The following is a 16,902-nucleotide window of genomic DNA, read 5'->3' as shown; positions in this document are numbered from 1 at the left end:
GCCTCTGTTTTTGGATTTTAAACTGTCCAAAAATACAGTATTTTATAATAAACGAATTAAACTTAAAGGGTTCACATTTGGCATTTGCCTATACTCACAAAATCCTGAAATTGTTTAGAGTGAACGATTGGAGAAGCGAATTTGTGTGTATTGGAGGAATGAAGAATCCGGATTCTTCCTACTTGGATGACTGCAATGATTTTACAAGTAAATTATCATTTTGTGCGTTAAAACAATTTTTAATTGTATTTTTTTAAATTAAACCCAGATTGGAACGGATTGCCGAACACTGCAGTGGAAGAAGTTACCTCAGTTGATTATTCTCATTCGCACAGAGATTTGGATTCAACAGTTATGATATTTTATCGATAAACACGATGAGTTGACAAACTGTAAAGTGTTAAAGTCGCTTTTTGGTTGGTTTGCTGTACATATGCGATGAACTGATTTATTTTTTCTCATGTGTTTCCAATCCTCAAAAATTAAAATGATTCAACCCGTATTTACGTACCTATAATTGAATATGTGTTACAGTAATTAAATTATTTCACGAACTTTATCTCTCGTGATATAATGTTGTTACCATGAGAATTTATCGTTAAGTTTGTCACAGTTTATCAAGTCCCGTTACAGTTTATAGTAAATAGTTACATCTGCAGTGTATATTTTTTTTTCATCTTCAAATTTAATTGTATAATACTACCTTTTGTTAAAAAGTGAGTGAAAGATTGTAGGCCTGTTGTTTGCATCAATTAATGTTTAATATTTAAATTGCCTAAACCAAACTATATGAAGTGGTTTGTTTAAGACCATTGATTTTTTTTCAATTCAAACCAGCATCATGTGTGGGCAGATCATGAACATTTCGAACAGTCTGGCGTGGGTACATAAAACGCCCTACTTCGTATTTGCCTGCATTTTGGATCTTTTTCCTGTTATTGCCTCAAATGGATTGCATATTAATGGATTTGCATACGTGTTTGATCAATACAAAATACCAGCTTCAGTATACCAAGTGCAATTGTTTGCTTGTTCAATGCTCATAAAAAAAACGATGCCATATTTAACATTAAAAACAGTAGTTATGGCGTCACAAATGTGACGGCATATTTTTTTTCTTTAGTTACTGTGCGTCAACAAGATTTGTGTTAAACAGTTTTTAATTTTGTATTGCCATGCAGGTCAAAGAGTGAATTTACGCTTGCTATATATTCAACCGCATTACGGCCGTGTTGTTTGTTTTCATATCACAGTGATTCATTGTTTGCTTGCTCGTAAAATACGCCCCCCACCATTTCCCACTCGACCAGCTAAACACGTATGAGAAGCAATGCGGTTAAATTAAAACTCTAGTCAGCACACGCATAGTTATTAATACATTCTTGTATGAACAACATTTGCGACCGAACGCGTATAAATTAAACTTTGGTGTACATGTTAAACCGGCTAAAAGTTATTATCTACTCTATTATAAAACGATAATTTTAAAAACATATCTTGTAATTAGCTGTCTGTTACGATTTGTTGTTGGTATTGCAAGAAAATAGTCAGGCGGTTTTAATCAGCAACTTGTTTGTCAGTTGATTTTAAGTTGTTCGTCAGCGTTTTGGGTCACATAAGATCAAACAGAACCAGTAGCTCGCAGTAAACAAACAAGTTTGTATGGTATATTAAAATAAAACAAACTACACGTGGAACAAACGTGCAACTTCTATAAAACATGTCACTCGAAATGTTGTATTGATTAATACACGGGCGTTGTTTTTTTGCTTTCCACAGTAGAAGTAACAACCATTAAACAACATCCCCACTTGTTGGTTGTTGGAGACTGTGTACATTTAAATAAAACTCCAATGGGCAAGTTATGCACATACTTCTGTTTTTCAATTTCTGTAATAAACGCAGACTGGGACGAATTGCCAAAAACATTGTTGAACTAATATATTGTTCTTCCGTTGAATCCGATTGGAATCCATGTACAGTTTGTAATAATGCAACGGACAGATGAGCGACCGAAATGTGTAACAATAACCTAACTTTTAATTCCTGTACATGTAATTATAATCGTTTAAGGAATTGCCAACTTATTCCAATCTACCGGTACTAAGTTTGTGGAAATGTTAATTAATAGTATTTTACAAAAATCAAACATTGATGTTTTACTGAACAAAACATACATATCGGCCATGATACACCATATACATTCACATCGTATACATTCCCGGACGCTTACGCAAAGCCCATATTACGAACGTTGGTGTCTTAAAAAATAAAATCGAACGTTTGTAAATAATTTCCGGTCCTCTCACGCTTTTAGGACTTAACAAATGTATAATGTTGCATTCTAAAGCCGAAAGTCAAAATAGATTGCAACGTCGACCGTTTATAGTTTGAAAAATGTGACATTGTCACGTGTGTTCGAAAGTTAATTAGTTGTTTGTTGTCACATTGGCTACTGCGAGATATATTGCTTCAGGTTAAAGTCACACGAATATCGCGTACAAATGAATACACTGATACGTTTTTTATTACAGCACTGGAGAAAGCATTTTGATTTTACCAGCTCCAGTGGACTGTATCCGATTAGCGGTTTGGCCCAGTTCGGATCTTTATAAATGACGCTTGTAATCGGACATGCTCGAAAAGGAAATTATTGCACAGCTGACTGTCGCATTGCGAAGCCAGTTGAAGTCAGTTAGCTCAATACTGCTTGATGGCTGCAATGATTTTACAAGTAATTTTTTATTTTATGCCTTTTTAAGAATAAATATTAACTACCAATTTTTGGAAATATAATTCTAATTAAAAATAGATTGGGACGGATTTACAGAAACTACGTTGAACGAAACGACTCCAGTTGAGTACGCACATTCTCAGAGAGATTTGGATTCAACAATTATGATATTTTATCGATAAATACGATAAGTTAACTAACTGCAAACAAATTTGTTATCGCCAAATTGTTTTTCGTTATGATTGTTTTATAATCTCGGAATTAATATAGTTTAACCCGTATTCACTTACCGATACTCAATTTCGGCTTTGATTTGCCACATTACTTCAATGATTATATGATAATTCATCGATAAAAACGGTTCGAAAGTTTTACTCAAAAAATCAGCTTTTAGAGTTTTTCATATTTTTCATCATATGTGAATAAAAATTACTTTTCATATTTTTCATCATATGTGAATGTATATGAGTATGCTAACCTTGTTGAACGCATTTTAACTAATTTTGTCAACTCAATATTATCTTGTGTTTTGTAGAAAATATTACTTACCTCCAAAATATTTGATTTTTTTGTTTGGTTGTGACATATTATCTTCCAGTTTAACATTATATCATAATTCTTGTCATTCTCAATTTACCAATACAAGTTTTAATCTTGTTTTATTATAACACTGCTGTCCATGTATAGAAATAGTATAGTAAGTAATTTTGAGAAATCAAAAGTATTATATTAGCAGACTTCGTATCACGTACAAACCAGCAAAACTAAGTGGCAGGTAGCGTTCCTTCCCACTAAAAATCCTCGGGGTGGCAGCCATTGTAAAATATTTATGCTGTCACCCCAGAAATTGCCTATATTCGTGCATTACAGATATACGTTTCTTTCATTCACATGCGCTCTTTCTAATGGTTTGTACATTTCTAGCATGTTACGCGAAATCCCTATTGTTTTTAAAATGCATGGGGAAAACCCATATTGCGCCACTCGCTTCAGCGATTCCCTCCAGAGCAAGTCTGAACAAGACTTGACGTAACAATGGCAATTTTTACGTTTTTTTATCTTTTCTGGATGTTAATGAGCAGTTGGGGTATATGATTATTTTCATGCGCGGAAATGTAGCGCAAAATTACATATAATTGTAGCAACCTCCCATTTGCTCAAATTTCGTGCCGAAACTACAATGCCTTTTTCACTACTTTTGCGAAATTAAACACATAAAATTAATTTAGAGTTGTTTGTTTAATTGTCCAAATATCACAAGCCACGCTTGTTCGTTATGTAGCCATTTGAAGAACACTACATCTTACGGATAAACAACACTTCCAAGCACGAGATACACTTTTTATGCCACTAACCAGTGTACGCTGCAGCGATTACATCACAAACGTATCGTGACATCATAACTTCACAACTAGATGGACTATTTGTAACATAACGTTTACAGGTGTTGCATCCCAGTTAAGCAATATTGTGCACATAGTGACGTACGTTTTATGCTCTGCCAATATCAGCAAAAAGCCTTCTACGAACCTTAACGTGCAACTTAATATGGTTTGCAATCATAATACGTCAAGCCTATTGAAGGCGTTACACCAAACCAGCTCGGTCAACAAGCATTTACCACCTGATGGCAAGGTGTAGGTTAAAAAAATCTAGCCTGCAATGAGATTCCAACCCACGACAGAAGTCTTTCCGGGACTTGCGCTCTACGAACTGAGCCTAAGAACCCGCCGAAAGTTGAATCACGAGCGTCGTTTCCTGCCTCATGTGGCAAACCTATAGGAGATCGCCAGATCGACTACTAATTGGTTAAGACATAGATGATTAGCAGGAATCAACACTAAAGCGTCGATGCTGACCAGCGATCACGGTACACTCATATAGAAATCATAGTGACGTATGATTTTCATTTGGCGTATGATATTGCCAACGCGCAATGTGCCGAGAACTGCTCCCTCTAAACAAGGCATATTTTGCCAGTAAATAACCCAGTCACACTTTCTCACTGGGTGCTTCATGCGAGACTGCCGTTAGTAAATTTTAATTTATTCTGTATATATTTTTTGCTTGTGGGCCGATTTTTAGGTTAATGCGGCATACCACGTAAACATCTAGAAAATATCCAAAATCTACTCAATTGCTCTTCGCAAATAGTGCACTAATTATGTAACCAAACAGAAATTACCATCTTATTGCAAATACCCAAACAATGTACTTTTGTAAACCACATGGTTACCTTGTAATGAGCACGTACACACATTTTTTGTTTTCTTTGTTTTATTGTACACCATCACTGTTTTTACTTTGTTCCCTTCAAATAGAAATTTCACCGCTTAATGATTTAAGTTTATTTTTACTTTTGTATTTTTATTGACCGATATGTTTAGATTTATCATTGTTTTTACTTCATTATATTTAATTTTTAAACGCACACTTTGTCTGTATTTAACTTAATATGAGTTTGTATTTGCGTTTCGCCTTATTTTTTGATGATACGTTCTAACGTACCTATAGATGTGCCTGCCTGTTCAATTACTGTCTCGCACTAATGATTTGGACGTCGACGTGTCCAGCGTGGACAATTGTGAGATCATGTAAGACGCTGCTCCCACGTGAGACACGAGGCAGTTCTCTCTTGGATCTCGTGGTGTTTGGAGTGTAGTTGAAAAACGGGGTAGTGCTGTGTCCCGTTGTTTCGTACTGGAAGCAGAGCTGCTCGAAAAATCGACTTAACGCAAACTAAGCAATCTACTTGTAAAACTAGTGAAGATGTCGACGGTTGAGCTATTAGGGTCAGGGTGAGGGCCTCGTAATGCAAAATACTTTATAATTCAATCTCAGATACTCTTTTGCAGCCAATTTTCTTACAAGTGTAAACACGCTGTTTCATATGGTGTTTAGTACCACCCTCAACACATGAAGAACATTAGGCCAAAAATGGGTATCTAAAATTAAATTATAGTGTTATTTTTGTTATAAACTCTCACCCAGACCTTAAAAGCCCTAACCGTAGATTGCGTGGATTGCGTAGATTGTGTATTTTAGAGGCCCTGGAAGCCGCACATCCGTAAGCCTTCAGTGCAGGGAATCTTGGTAATTACCAAGTTAGGGGCGATGATCCTGCTATAATCGTAGATAGGTTTGCGCAAGCTTATATTATTTAGTAACAGTTAACCACCTCGCCTTTCCAAAAATCCCAGACCAAATTCGAGATCAACTGACTAATTTCGGTTTCCGTTATTGCTACTTAGGCAAGTCTAAATTTACATTTTGATTAATTTGTAACAATTGCAACAACACAAGTGCTTATAGTTAGTGCACAATAAGGCGTTTTAGATTTGATCATCGCGCATGGGTATAATGCTTTTTGAAGAACGTCACTTCTTAATTTATCACATCGAAATGTACTTTAATCATAAAATAAATTAGGGTTAAAAATAAATCAATATTCATCGTTGGCGATAACAGGGCTTTAAATATTTCCATATTTACATTATATAAAAGAACATGTAAAGCACTTTCTGTTTAGACTACCATCTGGCAATACTTCAGTTTTATTTGGTTTACCAGATAAGACATAATGTAATTAAGAGAGAAATGAAATTAACGGATGTGTTATGTTGGTTGAACTGGAAAACAAAAACGAAACTGTACTGAAATTCCAACAAAAGCAAACAGTATAAAGCGTGGAAAGGAATGTTAGATGTTATTGATGTCCCTCGGTTACGCCTTACTTGTTTTAATGACAGAAGATAAATAGAAGAGATGGATAGGACAATTGGTGAATCAAGATTGAACGCGTCTATATAGAGCACACTTGATTTAAAGCACTTTCGGTTTAGGCTGACACATGTCAGTAACCCTGTTTGTAGTAAGAGAAAGGAGAAAATGAACTGCTGTGTAGTGTTGACTTTACCAGACAAAAAGGCATCATATTAAAACTAACACTAAAGCGCAAACAGTATGAAACAATAAATAGTGCAACTAAAAACACACTTAAAACCAATCATATAATGTGAACCTTGTACAAATATTTTTACGTTTTGCAGATATCATAGAAACATGAGTCATACTTATGAAATAGAAAATTCCGAAGAGAACGAAACTATTGTGTTCAAAGAAGTACAAAATACACCAAATATCCCTAATACAATAAATGAAGGAAAACAAGGTTCTGCAATAACGACATACTCTGAAATATAGTCTGAAATATTTTTGTTTTTCAAAAACTAGCAAATCAAGAGACCTTCTTCAATGTGTATGCAGGATCGTCAACAGACGCATATGAAGAACCTATCGAATCAACAAGACCGGTAGCTGAAACTCAGCAAGTTATTGGTAAACATCCAAATGTCACCTAGATATGTGCGTGTGTCGGGGAGCGTGTATGTATGAGCGAGTTTTTTACGAGCAATTTGTGTTTGCGAATCATTTTGATTAATTCAAACTGTTATACCCTGCAATAATTGTGCAAAGTTGTGAATTATATAGAACCAGCCAAAAGACAATTGTCTTTACAATCGGGAGAGAAAAGTCATAAAAATTCATCTGAGAAACAAAAAGCGTTAACTTTGACAGTGGTTTTGGTTTCCGCAGTGGGTATTCTGGCTGCTTTGGGACTATTTTTCGGAATCCTCAATTTCATAGACGCAGAGGTGTGTCATTTTTGCAAAAATATATACTCTAGAACAAACTGTTGTGTTCATTTTTTTTGTTTCAGAATCAAAATGAAGAAATTTATGAATGTAAGTCCAAGACCAAAAAATTTCAATCAAAGAAGTTTGATTGCATGTTTTCTTAAGAGGAATTCTGGTCCAAACTTTGATGTTTTTCTACATTCTTCAGTTAAAGTCACTGAATTTGTTTCACCTTTTGTTGAATATGTTAATTTGGCAAAGAAACATGTACATGAATAAACGACTCTCAAATATACAATTACGCTTGATTAAATAAAGTTCTTTGATAAATCATGTCAGCACAAGATAAGAAGTTTTTAATAATAACTATTATTATTATCTTTAATTCAACAGATATACAGACAACTAGTCAAACTTTTTTAACACTAAATTTGTAGCAACAAAACCACCATTTGGTACTTCCCTCAATCCCGCTCGATCATGTGTTGAACTGAGAGACGCTGGGTTCAAAGATGGATTCTACGTCATACAACCGTCACTCAAATCGTTTGAGGTTTTTAAACGGAATTTTGTAGAAAGCTTTTGAGAAATACAGTTAGCAAAATAAGTTGCATGTCTAAGCAATATTTGCACATTTCTAGAAAGACAATCACCTTTCATTTCTTGTTTCCAGGTTTACTGTGACATGATAGCTGCTGGTGGTGGATGGATTCTCGCGGCCACTGTCAACAACATTATGCCTGAATCTGATGATCAATCATGGTTTCTTACGACGAATGTTAATAACCAAAACAACTTTAGTAAAAAATTGAATTTCCCTACATTTTGACAATTTGTTTGTTAGCCTATATGTTGTTCAATTGCAGATCACCAAAACTGGATGAACACAAATACATTTGGAACATATGAAAATTGCACCAAATCAGATTTCAAAAGTGAAGCTTATTTTGAATATCAGGTAAATTATGTAGTTACTTAGGGTCTTAGTTTATTTTACACCGTGGTATTTTTAGGGAAAAGACATTCTGTTACGTCATGTCCTAAATCAAACACCACTGGAGGCCAGTAGAGAACAAAGTTTTCTGCAATATCAAACTGAAAACAGTTTTATGGGATACTACGGAGGAAACTTGCATAGAATTTTCGATATTTATTACCCATTGAAACAAACTAATGGTAGGACAAAAGTTATGCGTTAAAATGTATAATTTCGGCGAATCAATACCGTAACGACTGTTGTATCAGCAAGTATGCTGAAGTTTGAAATGAGATTGTTGTTTTAAACCTAATTTCGTGATTTGATTTTTCATGATCATACCAATGTTAATTATTTTTTGTACTTAAAGCTTTTTATCCTAATGTGAGTTCAATGTTGGATCGACTTGCTGCAAAATCCAAAGAAATTACAGATTTAATTTCCGATTTCTATTTTTACGATTATGGTCCTAGTTCATATTTGCTCTATGACGAAGGACTGTTTGGAACCGAACACGGAATGAGGGTAGGTCATATTGGTTTTGTTGTTCTTATGATTAAGAAAGTGTTTGTGTAGATTTTATTCAGCGCCGGTCAAAGATGCCATGCAGCCAACTGTCCAAATGACTATGTTGATTATGGGGTGGATGATGGGTAGGTCAAACCGTACATAAATTTTCGTTTTGACTTTAGTTTTACTTTTTATATTGAAACTAAAGATGCGGAAATGGGAACGTGATGCAATCAAGTAGAAAGATACACCCCTTCATTGTTTTGTTCGCTGTGACAAACACGGAACAATGTTTGGACGACCTCCGATTCGTTGTATGAGAATATGGCGGTAAAATGTTTCAAAATTAAAATTTGATCATTTACTGTTACAGCTGTACGGTCGACGACCAGACACCGATTTAACAGTGACATATAGCGGAAACCACACTCACAACAATTTCTTTTTATATTATGAAGCGGGTTGCAGATATGGTTTGCCTTATGCGAGCTTGTGTGATGTTTGGTTTTATGTCATCAATAAAAAGGTAGGTTGCGTTCGTCGCCAAATATGCGTTTCGTTTCGTTTACTTTTTTATTATTATTTTTTTTTGTGGGATTGGAAGTCATCGGACACTCCAAGTGTAAATTTTACAAAGTCATCTTCCAGTATAACCTACACTTTTGAATGGGATATTTACCAACCGGTATCCAATACACTTTTTGGTTACACAATGGTTTCAAGGTAAATTACTATTGCGGAAATAAGGCAAAAAAATGTCAATGAAAACGTTTAAAAGAACTGAAAAGTAATGAAATTGAGCACACAAAATTGTTTCTGTAGGAAAAACGGAGTTTTGATTACCCACACAGAGATAAACGCAGTCACCACCAAATTACTGGAAATTATTTCCGAGTTTGACAATTTATGTATGTATAGCATATGTTCGGTTATTACTCAAAATACATGCGGCTGTTTTAAACTTTAATTGGTTGTTGTTTCAGGTCCGGACTGCACCTATGATGATGACGTACTTTCAGTACCAGTTCATTTTTCCATAGGAAACAATTCAGTGGTTAACTCGATGCTGCCACCAAGTGTAAAACCTATACCGACTGGTTTTGTTCAGTTTCGTGCTTATGGAAAAACTGGGAGCGTCTACGCAATGTGTCCTGCCGTTCAGTAAGTAAGACTGATGTATATATACCGATTGATTTATACTAAGATAAGAATAAGAGTAATGTCTTTGTAACAGCTATTGTTTATTGTTTTCGTAGGGTAAACGATTGGCGAAGCGAATACGTGTGTCTTGGAGGAATGAATAACCCAGATTCTCGATATTATGATGACTGCAATGATTTTACAAGTAATTATACAAGATATTGATTTGGACACATTTATGTACTTGTTTGACATTTTTTTAAAACATTTTTGTATCAAACAGACTGGGACGGTTTGCCAAACACCTTGTTGCACGAAACGACTCCAGTTGATTATGCTCATTCTCAGAGAGATTTGAATTCAACAATTATGATATTTTATCGCTAAATTTTGTCAAATTGAAGTAACGCATTTGTTCAAAGGATTTTAGTGAAATAACTGCGTACTTTGGTTATAAATAATAATTCCTGCTTATATGTTGGATAATCTCCTAGAGTTCATTGTTAACTCATATCTTTGTTTGTAGATATATTGTAATAATAATTACAAGATTACCTAATCAATTAATTTGTTGATATATGTCCGATAATCTTTTTGAAATCATTTTGACTCTTGTAGCGGTCACGTGCTTCATTTGTAGATGCATTGTAATCACAAATACAAGACAATAAAATCCATGTAACCACAAAAATATGTATTTTATTTGAGATACCTAGAATGAAACGTTTTAGGGTCGAATTCAGCAAGTTGGATTAAACCTATATTAATGATGGGATAATCCCTGAAAGTGGTATTTACCAACCGAGATTAAATTTTAATCTTGGATTAAATAAGCAAAATTTGAATCCTGTCCTCCCAGGTTTTATGATGGATTAAGTCGAATTCTGGGGTGTTTTAGGTATTTATCCTTAGGAAAAGTCGGTTTTGTGTTTAATCAAGCTATATTTGTAGTTGTTAACCACAAAAATAAAATAGTATTTAATAAAAAAAATCGAATTAGACAAGGATATTATTGGCCGGGGCCTAAGGATGCAGTAGTCGCCTTTTGTCGGTCGCGTACGGTTTTTCAATCCAGAAAATCGCCCCAGAAAGCACGTCGAACACCCATGGTTCCCAGTAGAGTAGGATATCCAAATGCTGGACTACTTCACTAAGTATGAAATGGCCATGCAAGATTAATGTGCTGAAACCATGGCAAATGAGATTGTTTCCAAATTGCCGCTTGACACCTGGAACTTACGCTGAGAAAATTCAAGCAGAACTCTGGACTGCATTTAAAATCACGCATGACCATGGTTGGATCCAGCAAAAACGGCAAAAAACATTGTACGGTAAGCGAATTCATGGTTCCCCTTTCCGTGTGGGCGACCTCGTCTATTTTCACGAACCGGTGATGCCGAAAGTGTCTCGTAAGAAGTTTTGAAAGCCCTGGGTTGGACTTTTCAAAGTCATTAAGTTGTTGAGTGACTCAACCTATCGGATTCAGTCACGCGGTTGGGGTCGCCGTCAGCTTTGACAAACTAAACCATTCCATTTGCGTGACCATCAGGAAACAGGCACTGAAGGTAAGGAGTTGTCGCAGGAAGATATGACGCTGGCAGATGATTAACCCGAAATGGAAGATATCGTTGGTGCTCCACAGTCTATTGAGCAGCCTGCGCAGTATACAGGGCGTAGTCGTTGTGTCCGCCCTCCCGGGCAATTGGGCGATTACGATTATGGTTAACGGGAGTGCAAATGTCTTGGTATTGTGCCCTTTTCGTTCTTGTCGTTCATTTGTGCCTGTGTTGTTGCCGAGTCTGTTTTGTAGTTTGCGGGTCGCAAACCTAATTGGGAGGGAGCTCTGTAACGATTATGATTTATGTGTTTAAGTTTTGGAATCGAGCTTACGTGAGATGTCGCCCATCTCGTGGTATGGCTATATTGCTGTGTGTTTTGTATCTGTAATTATCGTGTTTAATCGTTGGATTCTATTTGAATGAGGCAAACTAAGGTAAGAATAAAACTGTTTTGGTAACCTACAAAAAGTGTGGAACGTACATGTGTTACTTGTGATAAAAGATTTACACAAAGTGAAAGTTTGAAAACCCACATGTTAACTCACAGTAAAGAGTAATTTTACTGGCTTGGTGTTCATTAAAAGGTTTGCTTGGGCTGAAAAAATTGCTTGTTTCAGTGTGAAAACAATATGTATTACGCAGAGTAAACATAAAAACGGTAAAACTATATTAAGTTAACGTTGTTCACTAAACCATTCAAATCTACTGTATTTTAGATAGAATATGCGCCAGTACATGGAATATTTTACACACATCCTATTGTTTTACGTTAGAATTAGGCCCGGCCTCAAATAAGCATAATAGTGCATTCATGGAAAAACGGGCCGGTCAAATTTTGCAGCTCCCAATCCAGGATTAGCTGGATCTTCATTAAGGCTTTGGTCATTCTTTGTCGCACCTAGCGGAAAATATGAGTAGACGCGCTGTGCGAAGGTTATGTCCAGAAAATGTTTATGTCAAATTGTTGTCAGAACAGCCGATTGGTGTCAAACATTCGCAATAAATACTATACTTAAAGGTGTTCGCCAGGAATGCCGTAGCGTACCCACCGGTTGGGAACCACCGCAATAGATGGTAAGCTGTGCAGACAGACTGTTCTACTCAACAGTGTCACTGGTGAAGAAAGATATGTCGTGTTGACTAGTGCAGCCATCCAATGGCACTCCAGTTTGTTGGGAGTAACAAACTAAAATCCATGCTTCACCTTTTCTGTTGGATGCAATTGGGCATTAACCACAGAGTAAACTAGCTAACAATGGCCAATCAACTCCTTGGGAACCAAACAGTGCACACTGTTTCGACCTATAAGGTCTCATGATCAAGACCCATGTGATACTTTTACGGATTAATTAAATAGTTATATAAACGACATCCAAGTATCCTCTAAGACAGATAGATGGCACTTCATTCATTTGTTGGTTACACGATTACTTCATATTTGATTTTTAGTAATCTCGGACATTTTAACGAATTTTGTTCTGTGTCGAATATATTGCCTGCATCATTAGTGTTTGATTTGTGCTTTGTTACATAGACCATCGCATTAAATTGGATTGTTTATCAACCGTTGATATCTGCCATAAACTGCAAATCACAACAAGCATAATATTGTTGTAGTATGTAGTAACGTTATGTCTCTTATATTGATAACAAATGCAAGAACAAAGTTCGTACTAGTTGAAAACGCTGGTGTAGTTCTGCCAGGAACCCGTCCACACGTTAGGTTGTATGACAGGCAAAATATGTCACGAGATTAATCGTGTTCTTCCACAGTCACATGAATCTGTAAATAAAATGTGACCAGTCAGATTATTCAAAATTATCTTCCTGTGAAACAAAAAGCAACTTTGTCTATAGTTATACAGTTGATGAGAAAATGTCAGTCTGTGTAGCAATAAGCAATTGTTATTTTATGAAGTAGGAATCTATCCCAAATGCCATTGGTGAGCGAAAGTTTTATTGCCAGAGTAACTTAATGTCTGTGTGCAATGAAATACATTTATCAACAACATGCCATGAAACATAAAACTTAAGAAAAAATCTGTTTATAGTTGCTTTTTCTGCTTGTATTACACGATTGAAGGTTTTCGATAAACAACTTTCAGACAAAAATAGTTATTTTATTGCTGCATTATTTACTAACAGTTTGTTTAGGCAATGGTCGAGCTTAAAAACGTACAGAAAACGTCGAAAAATTGCTGAGAAATGTTTCGACAATCAGTTTGTTCCAATCCGTTCGCATGTTTTGCAACAAATCGCAGTTGTTTCTGATTTTATAATATTGTTACAAATAGTTAAAGCTTCACTTGTTACAATAGTAAAGCTTTGATCTAAAGTTTTTGCCATTTTTCGCTTTATTTCTTTCACAAGAAAATCTAGCAATCAGCTTAATTTACACAGTTTTGTTACGTTTTGCATTATATGCACTGTGTTGTGATTTTGAATTCATTTCGAATTGCATGATATAAACATTATTTATGATAATGCAAAATCAGTAAAGGTTATTTGGTTTGTTCGAAACTCAGAAGTAAACTCTGGAGTCTTTATTGAACACAACCTGGTGAAGTATCATAAACCAAAAGTATGACTTTCAAAATAAACATTCCGAATGCGAGTCGTGTATCTTTTGATATCTCTCTTGAACTATCTAAAACAACAGAATAAAATTGTCCAAAGTAACAACACTAATACATTTCATCTTCTGACTTTTTATTGTCCTCCCTCACAGTTTCTTTAGAATTTCTTGGTGTGTCTGATGCTACGTTTCTGCATTGAAAAGATATGGCAACGTATCAAATAAATTGTTAGACTTGTATGCAAAACAAGTTCCTGATTCGACTTTAACTGTTACCTTGTGTAGCAAAGTTTAACATTATTACGAAGCAACCAACCATAGACCCGAAGGTTATTGGTTCAAACCCCGATGTAGTTTTGTGTTTAGTCGAAGCAATTGAAAACGTCAGTGTTAAAGACAACTACATAGCGCCAAAAAGGCCACTCATTTATTGTGAGTCGGGCGAAAGCAGTGGTTATCAAATACAACAAAAACGAATTTTATACGAACTTTTATATCGTCACGTTATATCGTCAATTCAAACCACACAAATAATTTAAAGTTGTCAACACTGAAACATTTTGCGCATTTGTTCGGGAAAGGAGATATATTTCACGGTACAAATTAGCCATAAACACGAGAATTGATAGCATATGATATTTCCTGAAACTCTGATATCATGAAAAACAAAATACGTTGCTAAAATCGACATTAACTTACAAATTCCCGCCAATTCCATTTTCCTGCAACCATTGGCAAAACAAGGGAAATCAGTAACATGAGGCAAAGTGCTTTCTTCATGTTTCCTTGTATTTGTTTTAATCCGATAAGTTTGTTGTCCTATTTGCCACTGAAACAAAACAACTCTGTTTTTAATTTCTACTAGTATCCCATATTTTCTGTTGTAGCACTTTTTTGATGTGATGAACGTATAGGATATGCCGACAACTTAAAAAGAAAATGTTTGACAAACAGATGGTTTGAAACCTTTCGTTTCCGCTATTTGTTCTTACTTTCATGTTTTACTTTCAAGCATACGTAGCTGAGAGCTTAAATTGTATTCTTTTAAAAAAAAGTTTGCTTTGCCTGCAGCCATTTTGAAAACTTTATACACTTAAAGAGTTAAGCTGTTTTAAGTTATTGGTTTACCAAGGGTGCGTCGCCAAACCAAAGTTGGCTCGATTGCTGTCTCCTTTTGTTACCTGGTTTAAGTAAATGTCGCTCTATGTCACATCTAAACGCGTCAAAATAGTTATTTGAAGGGAACTGCCCAGTACAATTTCTTCTGCTCCATGTACAATGTAATTATTGAAAGTTCGTGCTCGTAACCAACGCTGAGGTATTTTTGCTAGGACCCCGTCCACATGTTATGTTTTATGGCAGGAAACATATGCCACGTAATTAATCGCTATATGGGCTTTCACAGTCACTTGAATCTACAAATGAAATATGACCAATCAGATTATTCAAATTATGTTGCTGTGAAACTTGCCAAAAGCAACTTTCCTACAGAGATTGAGTAAAAGTCAGTGTATGTAGCAATAAGCAATTGTAATGTTATGAAATTTGAAACTATCACCATGCTATTGATGAGTCTATAAAACACGTTTTATCACTGAAATATATTTACCAACAACATGCCAAACACACATAAAACTGAAAAAGCTGTTTATAGTTTTTTGCTTCTATTACTGGTTGAAGATTTTATTTTAAATAACTTATTTTTTACAGATAAAAACAGTTGTTTTATTGCTGCATTATTTACTAACAGTCGAAGTGTTTGCTGAGAAAGGGTCCGACAACCAGTTTGTTTCAAACATTTCGTTTCCACAGTTTTTTATTGTAAGTTTTGCAACAAATCGCAGCTGTTACTAATTTTATAATATTGATAAAAATAGTGAGGTTATACTTGCAGCGACTTTCTGAACTCTTCGCCGTTTTTCGCTTTGTTTAAGAAAATGTAGCGACAAGCCTACATTTCGACTTGTGCAAGTAAACGGAAAATTTTACTGGAAATATTGATTTCACACGTTTCTAGTTACCATACACGGAAAAAAATGATGTGTTTCTTGTCTTCACAATCAAAATGTTTAGTTAATTAAGTGGGCTGCTGTTTTTTGTATCATTTTGGTCCTCGGTAGCATAAACATCCAAATCGTTATGACAGTGACACAAATACAATTATTAACAATTATAAATCCAGTGTAGCAGATATGTTTACTACGCGTTTAATGTACATTGATACCATGGTATGGTATTGTTGTATGCGCTCAAGCAGTATATTTCCGTTTTGAATCAAATCAATTGTTTCAAGGGATAGGGAACTGCTTACATGAACAGTGTGTATTCCAATGCATGTGAGGAAACCCGTGTAAAGCATATGAAGGGTTTCAGCAGCAGCAAAGTGGAATTTTGAAACTGTAAAAAGATTTTGGGCGATCGAGTTAAATCGTGCATTAACCAAATTACAAAAGTATATATTATATGCAGGCCAGCGTTTGCAATGTGAAAAAAAAAATTCTGTCAAACTGAGCAGTCATAAAAATAAACGGATTGTTTTTTAGCAAAACGCAAAAGTTTAATAAATGGTAGTGTTAACAGTTTTATAGTAAATTGTTGTTTAATGCTGCTTAATTTCGTTTGAAGACCTCATTTCGAACTTTACATTGGTTAAACAGACTTTGATTTCGAACCTTGCGTTGCCTACGTTGCAGTGCGTTTTCTTCGACTGTGCTACATGTGTGTGACGTACTGACAGAACAGGAGGCAGCATAGGCGCCGATTGTTGACGT

General features: G+C 35.3%; 1 protein-coding gene across 1 annotated transcript; it reads left to right on the top strand.

Annotated features, from left to right (window-relative positions):
• Positions 1-7,421: 7,421 nt before the first annotated feature.
• Positions 7,422-10,404, top strand: LOC145220084 (uncharacterized). The gene is made up of 13 exons (XM_080087377.1): positions 7,422-7,479; positions 7,809-7,924; positions 8,045-8,171; positions 8,238-8,329; positions 8,385-8,547; positions 8,718-8,872; positions 8,924-9,000; positions 9,066-9,171; positions 9,231-9,580; positions 9,680-9,765; positions 9,841-10,018; positions 10,114-10,202; positions 10,281-10,404. The coding sequence occupies exons 3-13, from the start codon at positions 8,057-8,059 to the stop codon at positions 10,382-10,384; spliced, it is 1,515 nt and encodes a 504-aa protein (XP_079943503.1). The 5' UTR covers positions 7,422-7,479; positions 7,809-7,924; positions 8,045-8,056; the 3' UTR covers positions 10,385-10,404.
• The last annotated feature ends 6,498 nt before the right edge of the window (positions 10,405-16,902 follow it).

Source organism: Phallusia mammillata, chromosome 3 (assembly GCF_965637545.1).
Source record: "Phallusia mammillata chromosome 3, kaPhaMamm4.hap1.1, whole genome shotgun sequence".
NCBI lineage: Eukaryota > Metazoa > Chordata > Ascidiacea > Phlebobranchia > Ascidiidae > Phallusia > Phallusia mammillata.
This window is presented reverse-complemented; position numbering and strand designations above follow the sequence as displayed.

Coding starts and splice junctions, on each gene's coding strand:
- LOC145220084 (XM_080087377.1), top strand. CDS start 8,057: ATGATAGCTGCTGGTGGTGGATGGATTCTCGCGGCCACTGTCAACAAC. Junction 9,001..9,065: donor GATTATGGGGTGGATGATGG/GTAGGTCAAACC, acceptor TTGAAACTAAAG/ATGCGGAAATGGGAACGTGA. Junction 9,581..9,679: donor GGTTACACAATGGTTTCAAG/GTAAATTACTAT, acceptor TTGTTTCTGTAG/GAAAAACGGAGTTTTGATTA.